Source organism: Chiloscyllium plagiosum, unplaced genomic scaffold, assembly GCF_037043375.1.
Source record: "Chiloscyllium plagiosum isolate Xiang-an unplaced genomic scaffold, Cpla_swu_hap1 HiC_scaffold_7, whole genome shotgun sequence".
NCBI lineage: Eukaryota > Metazoa > Chordata > Chondrichthyes > Orectolobiformes > Hemiscylliidae > Chiloscyllium > Chiloscyllium plagiosum.
Genome location: NW_028270145.1, coordinates 69868569 through 69891282, shown reverse-complemented (window position 1 = coordinate 69891282; position 22714 = coordinate 69868569). Strand labels below are relative to the sequence as shown.

Sequence of the window (22714 nt, the reverse complement as noted above, 5' to 3'; positions counted from 1 at the left end):
GAATACACACCATACTGGTGCTGATGATCCACAGTGCCCCATGAATAACTAGTTTTTAATGTTAGATCTGTTCTGAAGCTTTCACCTATAGTGCATTGGTAGTGTCAGCAGGGAGTATACCCTCAGGGTAAAGATCAGACTTCGGGTTAGATTTTATGTCCCCCTGACAGGTGTACGTTTAGGGGGCGGACAGCAGGTGCATAAAAAGGGTGGGTTCTCCTTTAACATTCCCCCCCAATTATACATGTTAAATGGTCAATTGTCTGTAGTGTTCCCCTACTCTCATCATAGGCTTGTTATATTTTAACAAGTTTTTAAAAGAGCCAAAGGAATGAGAGCCGCAATCTTTAGGGGTTGCTCTGTAGACACACATGCGCTCTCCCCCCACAACCTGAACCCAGCTGATTAAGCAGCAGCTCCAGAATGTGGTTCTTTCTCCCGCTGCAGCATGGAAGTCCCACTTTGCAATATTTTAAGTCACTTGCAGATGTTATATCTGCAGGGTGGGCCACTTTCGGACCTGTTGGCCAACTGCTGACTCTCCTTCTGGAAGAGCAAGCTATTTACTGCGCCACAAGAACACTCTTACCAATAATGTCACAGTTACATTTGGGACAGATAACCTGTTGAGGATGAGATAGAGTCCCATAGATGGACTCTCGGACACATTTTCCTGTGGGGATCCTAATGCAAACTGGCAGATTTTGTTTCTTTTTTAGCCGTATTCAATTGTAGTCATTCTACCTGTCACTAGCTAAAATAACACAGAGCACAAGTTGAGCTTGAGGTCCAGTGGCTTCTATCATTGGTAGAACTGAGGTGCAATTTTCTAACCAAATGTAAAATTATTACCTAAAGGACATGAGAAATAAAACACTTAAGTCTTTTTACTGTTTATCCCAAGTTAGAATTTTTTATTTTCTAGCCACTCTATTTCATAAATAGGATGCTGGGCTGTTGACTGATTGCATTCATTATCTTTCTTGGAATAGGACAGTTCAGAAAACAGTTGTTGGGATCAATTTGCCAGGTGGTTCTCCTGGCAAGAGATCTTTAAATTGGAAGACCAACAAAAATAGGAATAAGAACAATGTACAAAATATCTATTTGACTCTTTGAGGCTGTGCCACTGCTTGATAAAATCATCCCAGATGTGATTGTATGCTTAACCACTTTCTTTCCTGTTACAAATAACGTTTGCCTCCATAATCAAACAAAAATTCTATCAAAAGCTTTATTCCTGAAACATTCCTCTTTAAATAAAAATGCAGAAAATGACCAGGTTGGTTTTTGCTGACAAGAATTTTCTTATTTAAAAAAAACACAGCAGTACAGTCTATTTTTACCAATTTTTTTTAAAGAATAGTAACTATAGGTACAATAATATGTGGGAATACTGCAGGATAACAAGGTGACGATCCTATTTGATTCCCCCTCCACCTGTCCGTACACAAGCGTCAGGCAAATGACTAGAGGTTTTAAGTTCAAGACATATTGTAAGAAACCTATGTCATTAATTCAGATGCAGTAGTAGCTGAAATCAAGCTGGCATGTAGCCATATTTTCCCTCAGCTGATTTAAAAAAAAAATTCCCCAGAGAGTAAAACGCTAGCACATCTGAATGTTTCAGACATTCCTCCCATCTGATTGCACAGGGAGTCTGAGTCAGAATGGAGCTATTCAGCCAGCAAAAGCTAATGATGCTTTGTGGAGTGCACTGCTGTTGTCATTAAACAATGAAAGCATATGGTTCTAGTATTTCTCTCTCAATGCTGGGAAGTATAACAGTTTCAGATCTGGAGAGACTTTGGTGTTGCTAAATGAATGTATGCCACACAGGTACTCATTATCTAGTAAAGCAAAAGATTGTATTTGAACAACCCATATGAAATAGATGTGTTATTATTATCTGTAGTAACTGTTCTGCACTATTATTGAAGTATAAAAAGAAGGGGTACATTATAGAGGACAATTTGTATGTATCTATGTGCATGCAATTTAAAATGGCATTGGAACATTTTTAATTAGCTTGTAATTCTGCTGAGGTACTGTAGAAAGCAGACTATTAATATGCATTAGGTGTATTAAAAATTAGCACATGTTCTATCCTAGTTTCATCCCATGCATAAAAAAAAACCTTTCATGTTGCAAGTCCCTCAAATTGCACTTGTTCTTGGTTATGTAAATGTCCAGGAACAATGCCTCAAGTCACTATCTGTGTCATTTTCATTATATACTATTTGTATTTATTTCATCATCTGCAGATTGAGGTTGCAATTTGCCACTGGTGTTATGTAAGGTGAAAAATGTGTTTTTTTCACTTTTTAATGCTTCCATTCTACTGTTCAGATAGGTCAGGCTGCGCTTTTCCAGCAACACATTTTTAAGCTCTGATCTCCAGCATCTGCAGTCCTCACTTTCTCCTACTGTTCAGATAGTGAAGGCTCATTCCAGTTCTGCTAACTGCATTGTACAAGATGCTTCAAACAAGTTAACAAGATGTTTTAAATGTAATTCTGTGTTGAAATCTTACTGATTTTATGAAGTCTTGCCTTAAGTATTTTTATAATAAATACTGAAAATAGAAGGAATACTTCATGCTAAGTCCTAATTATGATCCTATCTGCAAGTACTTTGAAAATTTGAATCCGGACTAATGGCAAGTGGTTTGGACTGCAGGTTGGGAAGCATCATCCTTATCAGGTTTATGGCACTTTTTAATCTTTGTGTGCATTATGCGAACTGAGGGGTTAAGTCTTTCTTTTATATCTAGCTTCAGGTACATGAAATAGAAAAAGGATTTCAAAGACCAAATGCTGCATTAATACAATCATTTAATATATTTTTTTTCTATAATACAATTTTGATTCATAAGGTATTATTATCATGATTATTCGCTTTCTTATGAAGTAAAAGTTTACATTATTCTTGCCATTTTCTGCATGATTTGCAATCATCAAGATCACATCAAAATGCTATTCATTATGGGTACAACTTGGGTTATTATAAAGCAAACCCAAAGGTTTCATTTATGTAATGATTCAATTTTAAAGCAATCATGTGACATTAAAAACAGTGTACTTTTGTCCCTCTGGTACGATTTTACAGTCTATTTTTTAAATAATTGGTCGAGCCCAGTTATTTGTACCCCATTCTGAGTCAATTGAGACTGCAGGTATGGTAGTTGGGTAATAACCACCAATGCATCCTGAATAATGTCTTGAGAACAATCAACTTAAAGATAGAATACTAATTCTCTAATTTCCATAGCCAGATCCAAATGCCTGCTTGATAGCTTTTAATACTCTTACAGATTTTTTTTTTAAAAAGAAACACCAATAGAATGTATTGTTTATGATCAATTCTTAGTATCAGTGATTACTAGCAATAATGATCATTAGGGACTTATGGAACCGATACCAGTTTTTTTTTCAACTTCAAAGTTTTTCATTTTTTAAATTTTTATGTTGCTTATAGAAATTTACTAGATACATTGAATTGTTTTGTAAATGTATTTTAATGAGGGGAACCTCTTGCAAATTGGCATTTTAAAAATATCTGACATCCAGAAAATATATGGTCATGGCTACAAAGCTATATATCAGACTGATAACAGAAAATTGCATCACTTCATTTTAGAACTACTGGTAGATTCAAGGTATATTTCTTGACCTATTAACAATGCACCTACCCTACATGTTGTGTTGAAGAAATGTTCTGGAACATAGCTTGCTTTTCAAAAAATCATTCCAGTAATCATCATGGTTTTTGAAATATTATATCGTTTCTTAGTAATGGCGTTGAAAAGTAAGTCTGCATTCTGTTCAGCCCTGAACATAATCAACATTTGTCTTTTTCGTCTGTGAGTTAAGCTTTAAGATTATGTTGTTTGATGTGTCATCTATTGTATACAATGGTATTTCAATTTTCCTCTGTGTAATCTTTATAACACGAGAGCCATAATGTATTTTCAAATCTCTTGTACACCTTCATGGATATTTCCTTTGATGTATTGATTCGATAATTGTGTAGCAATATGTTCGTTGTTGCCATAGTCACTAATCATTGATAAAATTCCTGACATTCATTTTCATATCTAAATTACAAACAGCAAAATAGGGAAGATTGAGAACTATTCTAAAATCAATATTCATTTTTTTAATCATTTGGTACTGTGGGAAAATCAAATGATTACAGACTGCAACTTAAATTCAGTATATAAGCAAATTTTTAAAAATTACACTTGCTATCTAATGACAGTAATAATTTCAAAGGTTTGTGTTTGTCTGAATATTTTACGTCCTATCTGTAGAGTTCAGGAAACCTTAAATAAATAAACATAATGTTCACATGCCAAAATGCCTTCTGGCTATTCAAAGCTAATGTTTTTATCACGGTTCACCTTGTTACTGAAATTCAATCTACCGACCTTTTAAAAGGAAAGCTACTAAACAAGCACATAGCTAAAGAATGGAGTAATTTCTCACCAGTAAAACATAACTAAGAAACAAGCATATTTTCAGAGAAAGTATTAAACGGCAGAGCTAGCTATCTTCAAATGTTGACTATATTTATATTTTTGGCAGGTTCTAATTATCTGGTTTCCTGAAAAGTAACAGTTGAACTTGTCGAATTAGAAATATTTTAATTGTTCTGAACTGCATTACTCATTCTGAGTTACCTCAATGTAAAATGGAAAATAAGGAGTATTTGATGTCCAAAAAGTGAATATTTTTGGTTGAAGGGTGCATGCACTAGGAAGAAGTGCGTACTGCAGACGCTGGAGATTAGAGTCAACATTAGAGAGGTGCTGGAAAAGCACAGCAGGTCAGGAGCAGGAAAAATCAGTATTTTGGGCAAAAGCACTAGTTATGCACAAGTTTTACTAAAATTGCAAATATTTTTCAAAATGGTCCATGGAAATGATGTCATCTCTTTTGATGTACTCAACAGATATATTCCTTCTCCTCCTCAGCCTTCAAAAACTGTACTGCCTAATGTTACTCAATCAGCATTCCCCTTGCCTGTTTTAGTATAAGGGCAAGTAATTTTCTGCTCTCCTGTTGTCAGTGAGGTGCAGCTGGGCTTCAGATTGGTTCAGGTTTTAACGTGGCATCAGCAAACCAATGGATGACTGCTCCACTATCTTTATGCCCATTTTTGGGGATACTTAAAAATCGTATCCTTTGGGTGGAATTTAGGTGATGGGGATGTACTGCCTGTAACTGAAAAGCCATCAAGAGCCCTGCATCATTTATCTTAGGAAGGACACTCAGCATTAAGTTTACTTAACTGGACAGCTAGTTTTCCCTGGGGTCAAGGACCTTAGGTGAGAGTGTCTTTCCTGCTGAGAACCTCTGGCATTATTATGGGCTGGCACCTGTCTATTGCTCAGTAATGCACAAACTGAAGTTCAGAATCACCAATTGACCCAGACTGCCACAGAATTGTTTTTTTCTTACTCATTCATGGGATGTGGGCATTGCTGGCTAGATCAGCATTTATTGCTCATCCCTAATTGCCCAGGGGGTAGTTTGAGAGTTAACCACACTGCTAAGGGTCTGGAGTCTATATAGACCAGACCAGGTAAGGGATAGCAGTTTCCTTCCCTAAAGGACATTATTGAACTAAATGATTTTCTTCCAACAATTGACAATGGATTCATGGCCATCATTAGATTCTTAATTCCAGATTTTTTTTCTGTTGAATTTAAAATCTGATCCCTCGGGTGGCAGGATTCGAAACTGGATTCCCAGAATGTTACCTGGATTACTAGCTCAGTGATAATACCACTAGGTCATCACCACCACCAGTGGTGGTGGTGGAAGAGGTGGTGATGATGGTGGGGGGGGATCATTGGCTGGGAGTCATTGATAAATAGAGTCAGTAGCAAGGCGGGGGGATTGGTGGCTCGATTTCTGCAGGCCTCTTCCACCTCCCGACACCAGGTTCCTCAATTAGCCTGACCTATTGAATATTTCAAGCACTTGTGTTTATATTTCAGATTTCCAGCGGCCACACTATTTTGCTTTTGTTCTCATTATGGCAAAGATGAACAAAGACCTGAAGTTCAAAGGTGAGCTGAAAATGGTTGCCCTTGTCATTTCAGGCTGCACGGGACCATGTCAGAAAGCAGCGAGCACTAGCAAAACCAAGGTCATTGGAAGTCAGGGAGTAAACATTCCATAAGTTGGAGTTGTACTCAAACAATCATAGCCATCTTCCTTTGATCTGACACGATTCAGGTGTTCCTCAAAATAGTGTCTTGGCCCTTAGCATCTTTATTTGCTCCATCAATGAGCTTTCCCTCCCAATGTAAGACTTTGTTTTTAGAAGTCTTTGGATGAGTTTACAGGTATGGAGAACCCCTGGAAATTGTGGTGACTTCTAAGTCACCTACTTTCCTGCCCCAACTTCACTGTAATTTAAATTGGCAGACGCTATCCTTGTCCCCAACTGAGGCTTTTGTATATCCTGTTCTGGCCTGTTCTAGACTGGGCTTGCACTGGACTCCAGGTTCAACTTTACTTGAACTAGAAACAGCCCAGTAATAATGCTGAGACTGGTGAGCTAAAACCCATCCAATGACTTCTTCAGAGCAAGATCAACTTGAGTATATGAGAGGTCCATTCATAAGCATGATAACAAGGAAGAAGTTGTTCATAAATCTGGTTCGTGTTTTCAAACTTTTGTGCCTACTGCCCGATGGAAGAGGGTGTTGACATCTGCTAAATTCCAGTGACAGAGTTTGTAAAACCAAAACCCATTCGCATCTACCCATAAAATCTGAAGTGGGGATTTTTGCCAATGACTGACTCACATTGTTCATGATTTCTCAGGTACTGAAGTAGTTGTTTCAGCATGCACCAATTCTGGACCACATTTCAGGGTGATAATTGGTATGTAATGTTTGCCCCAAACAAATGTCAGGTACCGTAGAATCCCTGGAGTGCAGAAACAGGCCATTTGGCCCATTGAGTCCACTTAGACCCCCCCACCCCCCCCCCCCCGCCCATGAGCATCCCACCCAAACCCTACCTGCCCTGTCCTTGTGACCTCACATTTTCCATGGCCAATCCACCCAACCTGCACATCATTGGACTGTGGGGGGGGGGGGGGCAAGCACCCGGATGAAACCCATGCAGACATAGGGAGGACGTACAAACTCCACACAGAGAAGTGCCAGAGGGTGGAATTGAACCTGATCCCTGGCACTCTGAGGCAGCAGTGCTAATTACTAAGCCACCATGCCATATGACCATCTCCTTTGTCATTCAATGAGATTATCATTTATATCTTGGGGGATTATCGTTAACCAGAAACTTAAGTGGAACAACTTCAAAAATACAGTTGCTTAAAAAGTAGTCAGAGCCTAGGAATTCTGTAGCAAGCAATGCACATCCTGATCCCAAAGCCTTTCCATCATCTAGGTGTGTCAGGATGTGTTGAAATAGTCTCCACTTAGAGTGCTGCTGAAGCAATACTTATTACAATTATGATGTTTAAAAGATTATTACATACGGTGTCTATCATTAAGTGAAATTTGACCTGTTCTGAAGTCTGTCTGATAAAAGGTTTAGGCGGTTTGATTGCTGGAGATTAAAGGCTGCCCAAACTGCCTCAACTGGGAATAAGGTGCTAGGTGACAAGCACCCAGAACACCTTAACTAAATTTCTTTTTTTTGTAGTTTCAATTTTCTAATTTAGAAAAAGTACATTCATGGGATGTGGGCATCACTGATTAGGCTAGCCTATTATTGCCTATTCCTAATGGCCCAGCAGGCAGTTAAGAATCAAACATGTTGCTTTGGATCTGGAGTCACATATAGGCCGGACCCGGTAAAAATGGCAGTTTCCTTCCTTAATGGGCCATAGTGAACCCAATTGACAAGGGTTCCATGGTCATTGTTACACTCTTAATTCCATATTGCTGTTGAATTCAAATTCCTTCATCTGTCATGGTGGCGTTGAAACTCTTAGTCTTTTTTTCTCTAGATTAATAGCCTAGTGATTTCTAAGGCCATTGCCTCCCTATATTAATTGTCTATATAAAATGTTTAAGCTGTACTTACAACCTTACCCTAAGTTTAACATCTGGTCACAAGACAAGAGAAGTACTCACCAATTACCTGTTCTCCTTCAGACTTTGATCCTGTTAAAGTAGCTCAATCACTGCCTGTCTGATTCTGGAACCTCTGCTTGCTCACTGTTCCTTTAAACCTCACTGCTGCTCTCCTTGCATCTCACACAGCTTCACTGCTATTCTCTCTGCCTTCACTACTCATTTTAATTTCACTTTCCTAGTCCCACATAACACTGTCACTGGTCTGTCTGCTTCTGAGTCGCCTTAGACCGTGTTGCTCCCTTTAACCTCATTGCCCCCATTCCCAAGTCCTAGACAGATCTATTGTTGATCATTCTGCTTCTGGGCCCCCGAGGCAAAAACATCAGCAGTGGTCACTGGGAGTGGTGATTGACTGTTCTGCAAATCCACTAAAATCAAATAGCATATTTCAAATATCTTCCGGCCTCTTTAGATGTCACCTCTCCATGAGGTCCATGGAACTACATCTGTTGTCCATGACATGCTGGTTGCAGTCATTCTATCTTGCAAATTGGATACACAATTGGCTGGATGGTAGGAGGCAGAGTGTAATAGTGGAAGGATGCTTGTCAGTTTGGAGGCCTGTGAGTGCCTCAGGGGTCAGTGCTGGGCGTGTTGCTGTTTGTTATCTACATCAATGATTTGGATGAGAATGTACAAGGCATTATTAGTAAGTTTGCAGACAACACTAAAATAGACGGTATCTTGGACAGTGAGGAAGGTTATCAGAAATTGTAGCAGGACCTCGATCAGCTGGGGAAGTGGGCCAAGAAATGGCAGGTCTTGCATTTTGGAAAGTCAAATTAATATAGGAGTTTGGTGAATGGTGTGGCTTTAAGGAGTGTAGTGGAACAGATGGAACCTTGGGATTCAGGTGCACAGTTCTCTGAAAGGGGGGTCACAGGTAGACAGGGCAGTGAAGAAGGCTTCTGACATACTGGCTTTCATCAGTCAGGGCATTGAGTAAGAAATTGAGACGTTATGTTGCAGTTGTACAGGACGTTGGTGAGGCTACAATTGGAGTATTGTGTACAGTTTTGGTCACTTTGCTGTAGGAAGGATGTTATTAAACTAGAAAAATTGAACAAATTTACAAGCATGTTGCCAATAGTCTGATTTTTATAGGCAGAGGTTGGACAAACAGGACTTTTTTCTTTAGAGTGTAGGAGACTGAGGGGGCTCTTATAAAAGTGTATAAAATCATAAGAAGCACGATAGGGTGAATGCACTCAGTCATTTTCCCAGTGTTAGGGAATTGAAGATTGAAGGGCAGTTTAAGGTTAGAGAGGAAAGAGGGAACCTGGAAGCACCTTTTTTACATAGAGCGCGGTACACCTGTGGAATGGGCTGCCAGTGGATGTGATTGAGGTGGGTACATTATCAACATTTAAAAGGCATTTGGACAAATACGTGGATAGGAAAGGTTTAAAAGACCAAGTGCAGGAAAACGGGGTTAGTGTTGATGGACACTTTGGTTGGCTTGGACCAGTTTGGGTCAGAAGGCCTGCCTCCATGCTGTAGGCCTCTATGACTCTATCTTAACTGAGAATAATTTATGAACTGCAATACGTAATAAAAAAAACATAAAATGGTACAGTAAATTATTAAAAAGGTTATAGTGCATCACTCCGATGCAGATATCAACTGCAATACAGACATGATACATTGATTTATTTTCTTTTGTGAAGTAATTTTTTTTTAAGTCTTTTCTTTCAGCTCAAACGGACTGGCAATTAACTGTCAAAACATCTTGTATTTTGCAGCACAGTTATATCTCTTCAGTTCATTTAATGAGACATTGCTTCTTTAGAGCATTATTTACTAACTTTTATTTTAAACATAGCTTTTAGTCCATGGTAAGTAAAAAAAGGTGGTGCAGAAGTCAGGCAGTTGATTGTCACTTTGCTACGACAAGGATGGGTTATAATTACTCCAGTTCGGATTAAGTCGGGTCAAATTTGGATGTCCAGGTTTATTGTTTTGATTGGCAGCAACAGGATACTGATTGAGAATGATCAGCCATGATCATAATGAATGATGGTGCTGGTTCAAAGGGCAGAATGGCCTACTCCTGCACCTATTGTCTATTGTGTTTATCTCTACATATTGTGAGCTGGTTGTTTATACAGTGGCTGAAATGGAAACCGCAAAGTAATATTCCCAGTGCAGTACAAGTACATCATAAGTTGACCTGAATAACCAAGATATTATAATTTCAAACTATTATTTTAGTACCGTTTTTAGGCAATTCTTTGAATTTCAAGTGTTTCAAAAATTCTACATGTAGATTTGTGTGATTGAAAACTTTCATTCTAAAATCCATAAAGCACTTGAGTCTTAAGTAAAAGTTCAATCAAAATATTTGGTTTCAATAAAAAGTGTTGAACAATTACATCTTATTGTGTGACTTACAAACTCATCAGCTAGCTTAGTTTAAGTCTGGAATACCTTTAGTTAGTTACTAAGCATATGGAAAGTTATTTAAAACCAAATCAGAAACAGAAGACCTACTTAATTGTTAACACAACTTAGTGCCTTTTAAAGTACAACACTTTTAAATGTAGTGTGCAACATAAACCAGCTGCTTGTCTATTTTTTATGTCCAATTATGAACTAATTGTTAATGTCAGAATCAAATTTTTTTTTTAATGATTCAGTACAAATCATGTGTTTACAATCCAACTACAGACCTTTTTGCATTTGTATGTGCTTCTGTAAACCCATTAACGAATGAGCAGGATGTTCCTAGGAATAAACTGAAAAAAGAGGAAGGGAATAAATATTTCTCCTTGGAGCACCAAATGTCATCTTGTAGAAAAATTGCTTTCTATACCAATTATTTTCAAGAGGTTTAACTTTCTACACAGGGAATCTAAAACAGTAGAGCGGAGTTCATATACACATATTGCTGACTTCTGCATTTAATCTGTAGTTCCTGCTAATTATGGAATCTAAAACCAGAATAAAGAGCTAAGGCCAGTGCTACATGTGTCAAAATTTGCATGAATGAACTCTAACTCCAATTACGTTTCTAAAAAAAAATGATGACAGAGGAACAGATCTATAATTTTGAAGACAATTTAAATAACATGTTCTGTAATTGAAAGATGTATGGGTCACTTCAGCTTTAAAGTTTTATCATTCCTCATGTTACACTTTTTAATCATCTGAGCTCACTCCTTTTCTTTGATTTCCTTAATTGAAATAAAGAAACATTATTCAACTTTTTTTTCGCAGCTGCTGTTAATAATTTGAGAACACCATGAGTGGCATTTTGAAGAGGAAGTTTGAAGATGTTGAAGGAGCCTCACCATGTTCATCTGTCAGGGAGTCAGATGATGAGATCTCTGAAAGTGAAAGTGCAGAAAGTGGTGACAGTGTGAACCCATCCACTTCCAGCCATTTTACTCGTAAGTCTGTTTTTTTTTTTTAAATTTACTGTGTTACGATAAAAATGTAAATTGTTACATTTGTTAAGTGCTGTATTTTCAGGGACTGCTGCTGCCATTTAATATATGGTCTATATTGCAATTGTGGCCATAGGAACCAGCTGGATACCTTGGGCACACTGTCACTAATTCTTTTCATAGAACATAGAACTCTACAATGCAGTACAGGCCCTTTGGTCCTCGATGTTGCGCCAACCTATGATATTAATCTGACGCCCATCTCACTACACCGTTCCATTTCTATCCACATGTATTTCCAATGCCCGTTTAAATGCCCTTAACATTGGCAGTTCCACACCCCTACTACTCTCTAAGTAAAGAAACTACCCCTAATATCTGTCCTAAATCTGTCACCCCTCAATTTAAAGCTATGTGCCCTCGTGTAGCCTTCATCATTCGAGGAAAAGGCTCTCACTGTCCACCCTCCCTAACCCTCTGATTATCTTATACGTCTCGATTAAGTCACCTCTCAACCTTCTTCTCTCCAATGAAAATAGCCTCACTTCCCTCAGCCTTTCCTCGTAATACCTTTCTTCCATACCAGGCAACATTCTAGTAAATCTGGAACAAGTGGAGAGTGTCAAGCTCCTGGGAATGGTCGTCCCCAACAAGCTTTCTTGGACTCTTCATGTGGATGCACTGGTTACAAAGGCCCAACAACATCTCTTCTTCCTCAGGCAGCTGAGGAAATTTAACATGACAGCGAATACCCTTGCCAACTTGTGTAGGTGCACCATCGAGAGCATTCTGTCTGGATGTATCACTACCTGGTATGGTAACTGTACCGTTCAAGATCGGAGACGGTCACAGAGAGTGGAGAACTTGGCCTGGACAATCACAAAGGTCAACCTCCCATCTATAGAATCCATCTACGAGGCCTGCTGTCAAGGAAAGGCCACCAGCATTCTTAAAGATCCATCCCACCCTGGCAATGTTTTTCTATAACCTCTACCATCGGGGAGAAGGTACAGAAGCCTGAACACACACACACCAGCCGGTTTCGAAACAGTTTCTATTCTACTGTTGTTCGAACACAGAATGGACTCACAAGCCCTTAACATTTACCTGTACCTGTGATTTTGTTTTTGCTGTTGTTTACCTATTATTTACTTAACTATGCTACTTAATTCTGTGATCTGCCTGTATTGCTCACAAGACAAAGCTTTTCACTGTGTCTCAGTCAACATGACAATAAATTCAATTCAATTCAATTCCCCTGAACCCTTTCCACAGCTTCCACATCCTTCCTATAATGCGGTGACCAGAACCGCACACAATACTCCAGGTGCAGCCTTACCAGAGTCTTGTACAGCTGAAGCATGACCTCATGGCTCTGAAACTCAATCCCCCTACCAATAAACGGCAAAACTCCGTATGCCTTCTTAACGACCCTATTAACCTGGCTGGCAACTTTCAGGGATTTATGCATCTGGACACAGATCTTTCTGTTCATGTACACTGCCAAGGATTTTACCATTAGCCCAGTACTCTGTATTCCTTTGATACTTATCTATATTACTCATGGTATTTGGGGAAGGATGTCTACATGAAAATTCAGCAGAAAATAGGCTTGGTCTTGATGAATAGAATTAATGTGATAATTAATAGCTAGTTACATTTCATCTGAAATGCATGAGATTTCTCTATAAAACCCCAAGCTATCCTTCAGAGTAAGTAGACGTTCCGACTAGCGACTAAAATATTCTGGTACACATGACAAATGAAATACTTGTTAGCCCCTCCCAGGAACAGTCCTTTATGTCCTAATGGATAGAGCTTGTTAGATGAAGTTGTTGGCCCTTTCAGGTACTAATTGTATTATGGAACACTTGCTTCTAAGCTTCTTTTTTCTGATTACTAAATTTCTTAGAAAATTGCTTGTACTAGGTAAAGTAGCACCATCTCTCTCCAAGTCTCTGACTCTCTAGTTGCTGACTTCACTGGGTTAGAAATCAGCTACTTGACAGTCATTCAGAGACAGATTATTGCTATACTGGAAACATGATATCCTGATTAACTTTTGCAAACAATTTTCTGTGGCATTGATTCTTTTTCACTTGGGTAATCTTTAGTTTTCTCAAGATATGACAGAGAAGTTTGTTGTGATCAAAAATAGATAATATTTTCCTTTTTTTAAATTTAGTGAGGTATACTCCCATGTTATCCTTCCACTCTGACACTTATTCTTATGGATAACCTCAACCTTTTATCAGGTTCCATCATAGACAGTAAGCTGATTGTGCTGTTTTAGTACTTTGTCTTCTGATCATCTGAATCGGTAGTATCAAGAGTCCGCTGCTTATACCGGATAGTTGTGATGTCCAAAATGTTCATTGACCAGAATTTAAAATGCACCAGAAAGCCAATTGAATAATTCCTTCAATCTTGTAGTATCATGAGATCTCAACCAGGAAGAGTAGTTTGACACTAAATTAATTAATCTTGGGTGGTGTATCTTTTCTGTTGGATTCAGCAAACATGTTTCTGAGATCTGTAAGGATTTCCTCATTTTGAGAAAAGTTGTATTGATGATGGCATTTGCTTCTGAGTTGGTTTTCATTCTCCAACATAATGTAGAATTTTAAGAGTGAGGTTTTTTTTTTGCTTTCAAGTCAAAAATATTGCTTTTGTCTTGGTGATGAACACCTACTCCAATTGTATTGATCTCTGAATTTTAAGTCTACACTATGCATTCCTTTAATTTTAAGTAGTGTTCTGCCTGCACTATGCAGTTCTCTGTCAGCAGCGTTTGAAGTTTCATTCTCTTCAAACATGTTTTATTTTCAGGTAATTCAGTAGTGTTTCCCTATTGTCAAGTTTGAAATGAGTTGGTTGTCAGACCTGGTTCAAGTGAGTCTTAGAATCATAGAATCCCAACAGTGTGACCAAGCAGGCCATTCGGCTCATCAAGTCCTCGCCAACCCTCCAAAGAGCATCGTACTTTGACCTAGCGCCTTTGCCCTGTCTTTGTAATCCTGCGTTTCCTTTGGCTAATTCACTTAGCCTACACATTCCTGGATACTATAGGCGAGTTGGCATGGCTGGTCCACCAAACCTACATATCTTTGCCCTGTATGGATAGTTCTTCTTTAGTTCTTCTTTAATGCTAGACTGCCAATCGCATTATAGCAAATTCACGTTAACAAAACGCATATTATAGCAGAATGACCTGTAGGAGGAAGCCCATGCAGACACTGGGAGAATGTGCAAACTCCACACAGGCAGTCGCTCAAGGGTGGAATCAAACCTGGGTCCCTGGTGTTGTGAAGCAGCAGTGTTAATCACTGATAGCCCCCTGCTATCCCTCGCCAAGCCCCCTGCTATCCCTAGTCAAAGTTTAGTTGCTTCTTCTAAAGGTGGCATAACATCATATAAAGATTTTTTTCCAATAAATGTTTCCTGTTATTCTGGGTTTTCTTATGAAAATGCTTGCTATGACTTATTTTTAGCTTTTTATGCAAGGAAATTCTGTGATTCAACTGTTTAAAACTTGCGTACAAATACTTGCTTTTTATTTACAGAAGTTGCATTGGGATGTTAAAGCTGAATGTTATTTCTCCTTGTGCTTTCTTTCAACTCCACACATGGATGTGAGTTCTAGCATCAAAGTATTTTAACATGTTTTGATTTGGAATATCATGAGATGCCTCCATGTTTTGTGCTTCAGAATGTTGGCAAAGTCAGATGATCATTTTGTGTTAGGTTGGCTTTCTGTTATCCTCATTCTCTAGTGTTATTTTGGATATTTAACTTCTACCAATATTTGGAGAGCACTTCCCAGCGTAAGATCCTCCTTTGATTGCAAAATCTCTGAAAGAAATGAATCAGTATTTCCAAAGACAATTCTGTCTTGAATTAGTTCTGGTTGTAAATTACCATAATCCCACAATGCTGGTAAGGTATAAAGACCATTAATAAAGTTGTCTCATAGAAGCTGTATTCTTATTAAATCCTGCTTGCTTCATTATATGATTGGTACTTAATAACAAGTAATTGTTAGATATTCTTAGAATATTGACAAAAATATTCAATTCATTCTAAACATGATTTGCTACTAAAACTACAGAACAAAGAAAGCCACCTGAAAGCTTGTGTTTTCAAAATTTTTATTAAATTTCTATTAATTAAAATTGGAGACTGTGTTTCAGAATTATCATTCTATTTGTTCAGAAAAAGTCATTTTTAAACATTTAAAGATTATTGAAGTGTTTTAAAATTGAGAAAGAACTGCTTTCTTTCCTCCCATAATGGAGGAATTTGCCCTTTTTCCTTTTCATCTTAGCTGTTTCATGACTTTTTCAACAAAGGATAGCTTGACTCCTCTAAGCTGCTTCAATACAATTGCACTATTTTAAATTGAAACAAAATTAAGTTGGGCTCTTATCACATCTTTTAAGAATATTTTTGAATGCACATTCGATTTCTTTTTCAAAACACTGATCTTTAATGACCTGTTCAATTTTTTTTCAGACTAATTAGTTGATGCATACTACCATTTTGGTGGGGTTTTTTGTAAAAGGTGCCCTTTTTAAAAGTATTTTCTGGAGCAGTTTCTGATAATTTTAATCGTTTATAACAATCCTTGTTTATCAAATATAGCAATTTAAGCTGCCTTTTAGCTTCTCTTAAATATAAAAATCTTCATTCTTCCCTGAAGGGATTTACTTACTTTGTGTGCCTGATAAGTACCTGAAGTTTATGATCCACAATTTTTCCCCTGTAGCTTTAGTGAGACTCTTTGTGATCTTCAGAAGCATTTTCAGTTTTTATTTTTCATTATTTCTCACTGATTTGAGCTCTGAAATGCAGACTTAGTTGTGTTATTGCTCTGCATCCATCTTTAACTGTTGATTGTCTGCGTTCACGGAAGCTGACAGGCCCTATGTACTTCTAAGCTGCTGGATACTGAATTGTTGAATGCAGTTTTCTAACTGGATTTTTTCCCTTTTCTTCCTCGAATGACTGAGACTTCTGCAGAATTGAATATTTCTTCAGGCCAGCTTGTTTTACAGAATGCATATGCTCTTAGTTATGCGATAATTTCCGAGAGCAGTTTTGCAAGCTTGCTGTATGTTATGGCTGTGTCCACCAGAACAATCTGGAACATCTTGCATAGATTCATAAGACCATAGATAAAAGAGTAGAATTACGCTGCTTGGCACATCGCATCTGCTCTGCCGTGTGATTGTGGCTGAGTTTCTCATCCCCATTTACCTGCCTTTTCCTTGGAAGACTTGTTCCCCTTTCTAATTAACAACGTATCTATTTCTGTCTTAAAGACATTCAGTGACACAGCCGCCACAGCCTTCTGTTGCAATGAATCACGGCAACCAATCCTCCTCCTCCATATTAGTCTAAGTTACTGATACCAATTGGAGATGAATGTTCACATGAAGCCTTTGGAAGAAGATAGGCTCAGCCTTGAAAAATAGCACAAAATCTGATGTACATGAGACTCGTTTTTTCAAGCTGTCATTAAAAGTAAGGACACAGTACTCCTAACTACTAAAGCATTCTGTTGCACAATTTAGAGACAGCTGAACAACGAGGATGCAGGTTAACTCCTCCCACAAACAGTCTTGATGGGTGGAGCTTACTTAATGATGTTAATTAACTGTTTCAGGTACTAAATGCCTTATGAAAATTTAACAGTTGCCCATTAGCACGACAGTTGCAAAGGATCAGTGTGAGTAACTGACTGGCCTCACCCTCAGTCTCTGCCTGAATTCTGTCAGGAAAATGTTGGTGATTCAGGGCCAGTGAGTCTATCACTTGCACAAGGTATTCACTGATTATGTGTATCCCAGGATGTTGCGGTGCCCCTAACAGAAGTACTTGTACCTACGATAAACATGGGTGACGTACTGGAGAAAAGGTGTGGGTGGTTAATGTTGTACCATTGTTTGAAAAATGTAGTAAGGAGAAGCCTGGAAATTATAGACCCATGAGGCTGACATTGGTGATCGGTAAATTATACAGTCAGGAGATGTACAGCATAGAAACGGACCCTTTGGTCCAATTTGTCCATGCCGACCAGATATCCTAACCTAATCTACTAACATTTGCCAGCCTTGGCCCATATCCCTCTAAATCTTTCCTATTCATATACTCATCCAAACACTTTTTAAAAGTTGTAATTGTGTCAGCTTCCACCACTTCCTCTGGTAGCCCATTCCATACAATCTCCACCCTCTGCATGAAAAAGTTGTCCCTGAGGTCCCTTTTTAATCTTTTCCCTCTCACCTTAAATCTATGCCCTCTAGCTCTGGACTCCCCCACCCCAGGAAAAAAAACTTGTATATTTACCCTATCCATGCCCCTCATGATTTTATAAACCTCTATAAGGTCACTCCTTAGCCTCTGAAGCTCCAGGGAAAAAAGCCCCAGTCTATTCAGCCTCTCCCTATAGTTCAAATCTCCCAATCCTGGCAACATCCTTGTAAATCTTTTCTGAACCCTTTCAAGTTTCACAACATCCTTCCGATAGGAAGGACACCAGAATATCACGCAATATTGCAAAAGTGGCTGACCAAAGTCCTATACAGCCTCAACATTCCCTCCCAACTCAAATACTCAATACTCTGACCAATAAAGGAAAGCATATCAAACGCCGCCTTCACTATCCTATCTACCTGTTACTCTGCTGTCAAGGTACTATGAATGTGCACTTCAAGGTCTCTTTGTTCAGCAACACTCCCTGGGACTTTACCATTAAGTGTATAAGTTCTGCTAAGATTTGCTTTTCCAAAATGTGGCATCTCACATTTATCTAAATTATACTCCATCTGCCACTGCTCAGTCCATTGGCCCATCTGATCAAGATCTTGTCGTAATCTGAGGTAACCTCCTATGTTCACATCCTAGTCATTTATATGAATGATGAAAAGTAGAGGACCCAGCACTGATCCTTGTGGTACTCCATTGGTCACACTGGATTTTTTTCTCCATCCTCCACCTTGGATTATCCAGAATCCATTTTTTCTGGGAGACAGGATTTGAAGAGGAGAGGATTTATTAGGGATAGTCAGCATGATTTCATGTGAGGAAAATGATGTCTCAAACTTGATTGAGTTTTTTTGGGGAAGTAACCTCAGTGGGAAAAGTAAATCTCCATCTTCTACCTTTCGAGCCAGTTCTGTATCTAGATGGCTAGTTCTTCCTGTCTTCCATGAGATCTAACCTTGCTAATCAATCTCCCAGTGGGAACCTTGTCAAACGCCTTACTGAAGTCCATATGGATCACATCCACCACTCTTCCCTCATCAATCCTCTTTGTTACTTCTTCAAGAAACTCAATCAAGTTTGAGAGACATAATTTCCCACACACGAAGATATACTGACTATCCCTAATAAATCTTTACCTTTTCAAATGCAGGTAAATCCTGTCCCTCAGGATTCCCTCCAACAACTTGCCCACCACCAGTCTATAGTTCCCTGGCTTTTCCTTACCACCTTTCTTAAATAATGGTACCACGTTTGCCAACCTCCAGTCTTCTGACACCTCACCTGTGACTATCAATGATACAAATATCTCAGCATCGGGCCCAGCAATCACTTCCCTCACTTCCCTCGCTTCCCATAGAGTTCTAGTGTACACCTGACCAGTCTCCTATCACAATCGATCGCATTAGAGCCAGTCTCGATACCAGAAACTTGGCTGTTCGTGCTACATTCCCCTGAGAGTTCATCACCCCCTACACTTCTGAAAACAGCACACTTGGTTGAAATGGGGATAGCCACAGAAGACTCCTTCATTACCTGCCTACCTCTCCCACCTTTTCCTGGAGTGAATCCATCTATCTGACTGTATTTGGAGCTTTTCTTCCTTACTGTAACTTCCACCCATCACACCCCCTTGCTCTTGTAAATTCCTCATTGCCTCTAACTATCACTTCAACTGATGCATTTGATCTAATCGGATTCGTAACTAAAGACATTTCCTGCAGACATAATCCTCAGTAACATGTAAACTCTCCCTAAACTCCCACATCTGACAAGATGAGTATGTCGCTCTACTGAAGGCCATTTTTGCTCCTTCACAATCTACAGACCCAGAAAGTAGTACCATCCTTGTGCTTTTTTTGAAAAATAAACTGCTCCAGGCTATCTTAATACTTATGGCTTATATTTTAAAAATTTAATCAAGAGACAGATATCAATAAAACATTTAATCAAGAAAGAACCCACTCTACTCACTATTGAAGATTTACAGCAAGCTACACTTAAAAACTATTCACTTATCTGTTTCTGTACTGTGATCTCTTCCACACAGGTTCCTCCAAGATCAGTTGTGAATTTCACAGTTTAAGTTTTCCTAGATACACTCCGATGTCCAACAACACATGAATTCAAACACCAAGGCAGTAACTGTGCAGAATCACTGCAGTGCCAGGTAGCAGAGTGGGGATATCCTCCCTCCCTCCCTCCCTCCCTCTCCCTCCCTCCCTCTCCCTCCCTCCCTCTCCCCCTTTCTCCTTCTCTCCCTCCATTTCTCTTTCTCTCTCTGAAGAAATCATCTCCAACACCTAAAATACCTCAAAAAAAGGTGCAGTTCTTACAGCTAGATTTTTTTCGACATCCTCCATCTGTGATTACCCAAAATCCTTTTTGTCTGGAAGACAGGATTTACCTCCATTTGAAGAGGACAGAATTGATTAGGGATAGTCAGCATGATTTCAGGTGAGGAAAATTGTGTGTCTCAAACTTGATGGAGTTTTATTTTGGGGAAGTAACCAAAAAGATTAATGAAGGCAGAATAATAGATATTGTATATCGACAATGGACTTTCAATAAGTCTTTGACAAGGTTCTGCATGGTAGACTAATTAGTAAGGTTAGATCACATGGGAATGGGATGACCTTGCCAATCTGATATAAAATTGGCTTGATACAAGGAGACAGAAGGTGGTGGAGGGTTGTTTTTCGGACTGGAGACTTGTGGCCAGCAGTGTTCCACAGGAATTGGTACCGGGTCCACTTTTGTTTGTCTTTTATATAAATGATTTGGATGAGAATATCGGAGGCATGGTCAGTAAGTTTGCAGATGACACCAAAATTGGTGGTATATGGACAATAAAGAAAGTTATCTCAAATAGAGATCTTGCTCAATTGGATCAATAGGCTGGGGATGGGAGATGGAGTTTAATTTGAATAAATGAGAGGTATTGCATTTTGATAATCCAAACAATTTCAGGACTTAAACAGTTAATGCGAAGGCCCTGAGTAGGGGTTCAGTACATAATGCTTTAAATTTGTGTCACAAGTGGACAAGGTGGTTAAGAAGGCATTTAGCACGCTTGGTTCCATTGCTCAGACCTTTGAGTGGAGCAGTTGGGACATCATATTGAGGCTGTATTGGATGTTGGTGAGACCTCGGGAAAGGCTGGAACCTTTTTCATGGAGCTTAGGAGGTTGAGGTTTATAAAATCGTGAGGGACATAGATAAGGAGAAGGAAAAGGGTCTTCTCCCTAGGATGGGAGAGTTCAAAACTAGGGGGCATATTTTTAACATGAGAGGACATTCAAAAAAGGATATAAGGGGCAATTTCTTTCACATAGAGAGTGGTTTGTGTGTGGAATGAACTGCCAGAGAAAGTGATGGATGCAGGTAGAGTTGCAACATTTAAAAGTCGTTTGGATAAGTTCATGAATAGGAAAGGTCTGAAGGAATATGGGCCAAGCACAGGCAGGTGGGTTTAGTTTAGTTTGGGAACATTGTCGACGTTGACTGGTTGAACTGAAGAGTCTGTTTCCATGCTGTACAATTTCATGACTGTATGGTATCATAGCCTCAGTACTGCTGGTGGGAGGCTTATTTTGGGATTCATATGATGTTCATAGACAATGAAATTTGGGTATTCTGCACCTTGGCAACCACCAGGGCAGTATGCTGTAGTTAGTTTTCTGGCACAGTTTTGGGTATTGAGACTGAAACATCTTAAGGAGTTAGCTTTTCAAAAGAGCTGACATATGCAATTGGGCTAAATTGTCTCTTCCGATGCCATATGTTGTACGGTTCTACATTGTAGATTCTAGCATAGAACTCATCAAAGCAAGTTAAAATAATCTTCCATAAATGATGGTATAGGAAGTAAACCTCCTACATCATGGATGGAACTATATACTATACATGCGATCAGTCAATAATATATTCAGATGTAAGGTTATTTTAACTTGCAGCAATAGTGTCAAATGGTGTGGTAAGGGAGAATAGTCTGGAAACATGATTAACCAATCCAATTTATACTACTTACCCATGGACTCTGGAAAGACCTTTTCCTTTCCTTTCTGCTTAATTAGCCACTTAATTAATTATATGGGTGAAATTATTTTGAATTTTTGTGATCTTCCAAGTCACGTGGTGATGCTTGCCATGCCCTACGTACCAATGGATCATAGGGTGTGAATCACATAAGTTCCTCAGTTCTATGATAGTTGGTATTGTAGTATCCTGATGATAATATTGAACTTGCAGTGAAGGCATTGCAGGTTCTTATTCTGTCATGGCAAGTTATGAAATAAAATTTTATTTGTGGATTGGAACCAGGAAAATGTCCATGAAGTTACTAGTTTACTACCATCCTGTAGGAAAGCAAATGTGTCACCGTACTGGTCTGACCTACATATGCCTCAAATATTGAGGTTGATTCCTAATCGCCTCAAATAATATAGCAAATAAACCATTTCTTAAATAAATATTGCTCATTATATTGTCCAGCATCACTTTCAGGGCTGTGACTAGGTCAATGTTATCCACAGGGGGGAAAAAAAAGAACTGTTCTTGGTAGGAATCAGAAACCAAATCAGAAATTGCTGGGAAAATGCAGCGAGAAATTCAGTAACCTCTGGACCCAAAATATTATCAATGTTATCCACATCCTGATTCACTTTAGATCACCAAATGTGGGCCAAGTTATGTAAGACATTCAGTACACTTTCATTTCTTCTACACTGTAACGTGTGGCAACTAGAGAGTTAAAAGTTCAGGACCTTCTACACAAAGTCTGGTACCTTTTGTGAACAGAGCAAGCAATGGCATGACTCCACAACCAATTGGGAGAAAGTGAGGACTGCAGGTGCTGGAGATCAGAGCTGAAAATGTGTTGCTGGAAAAGCACAGCAGGTCAGGCAGCATCCAAGGAGCAGGAGAATAGGCGTTTCGG

At 38.9% G+C, this 22714-nt stretch overlaps 1 protein-coding gene across 3 annotated transcripts in view; it reads left to right on the top strand.

Annotated features, from left to right (window-relative positions):
* csrnp3 (cysteine-serine-rich nuclear protein 3) overlaps positions 1–22714 on the top strand; it is a 248138-nt gene that overhangs the window by 178871 nt on the left and 46553 nt on the right. For 2 of the 3 annotated variants that reach the window (XM_087989110.1, XM_043693911.2), the window contains exon 4: positions 11342–11514. In XM_087989110.1, the coding sequence (XP_087845236.1) occupies positions 11367–11514 (148 nt within the window). In that variant the 5' untranslated portion in view covers positions 11342–11366. Of the gene's footprint in view, positions 1–6004; positions 6077–11341; positions 11515–22714 lie in introns of all 3 variants that reach the window. The other variant, XM_043693912.2, reaches the window with a different exon arrangement.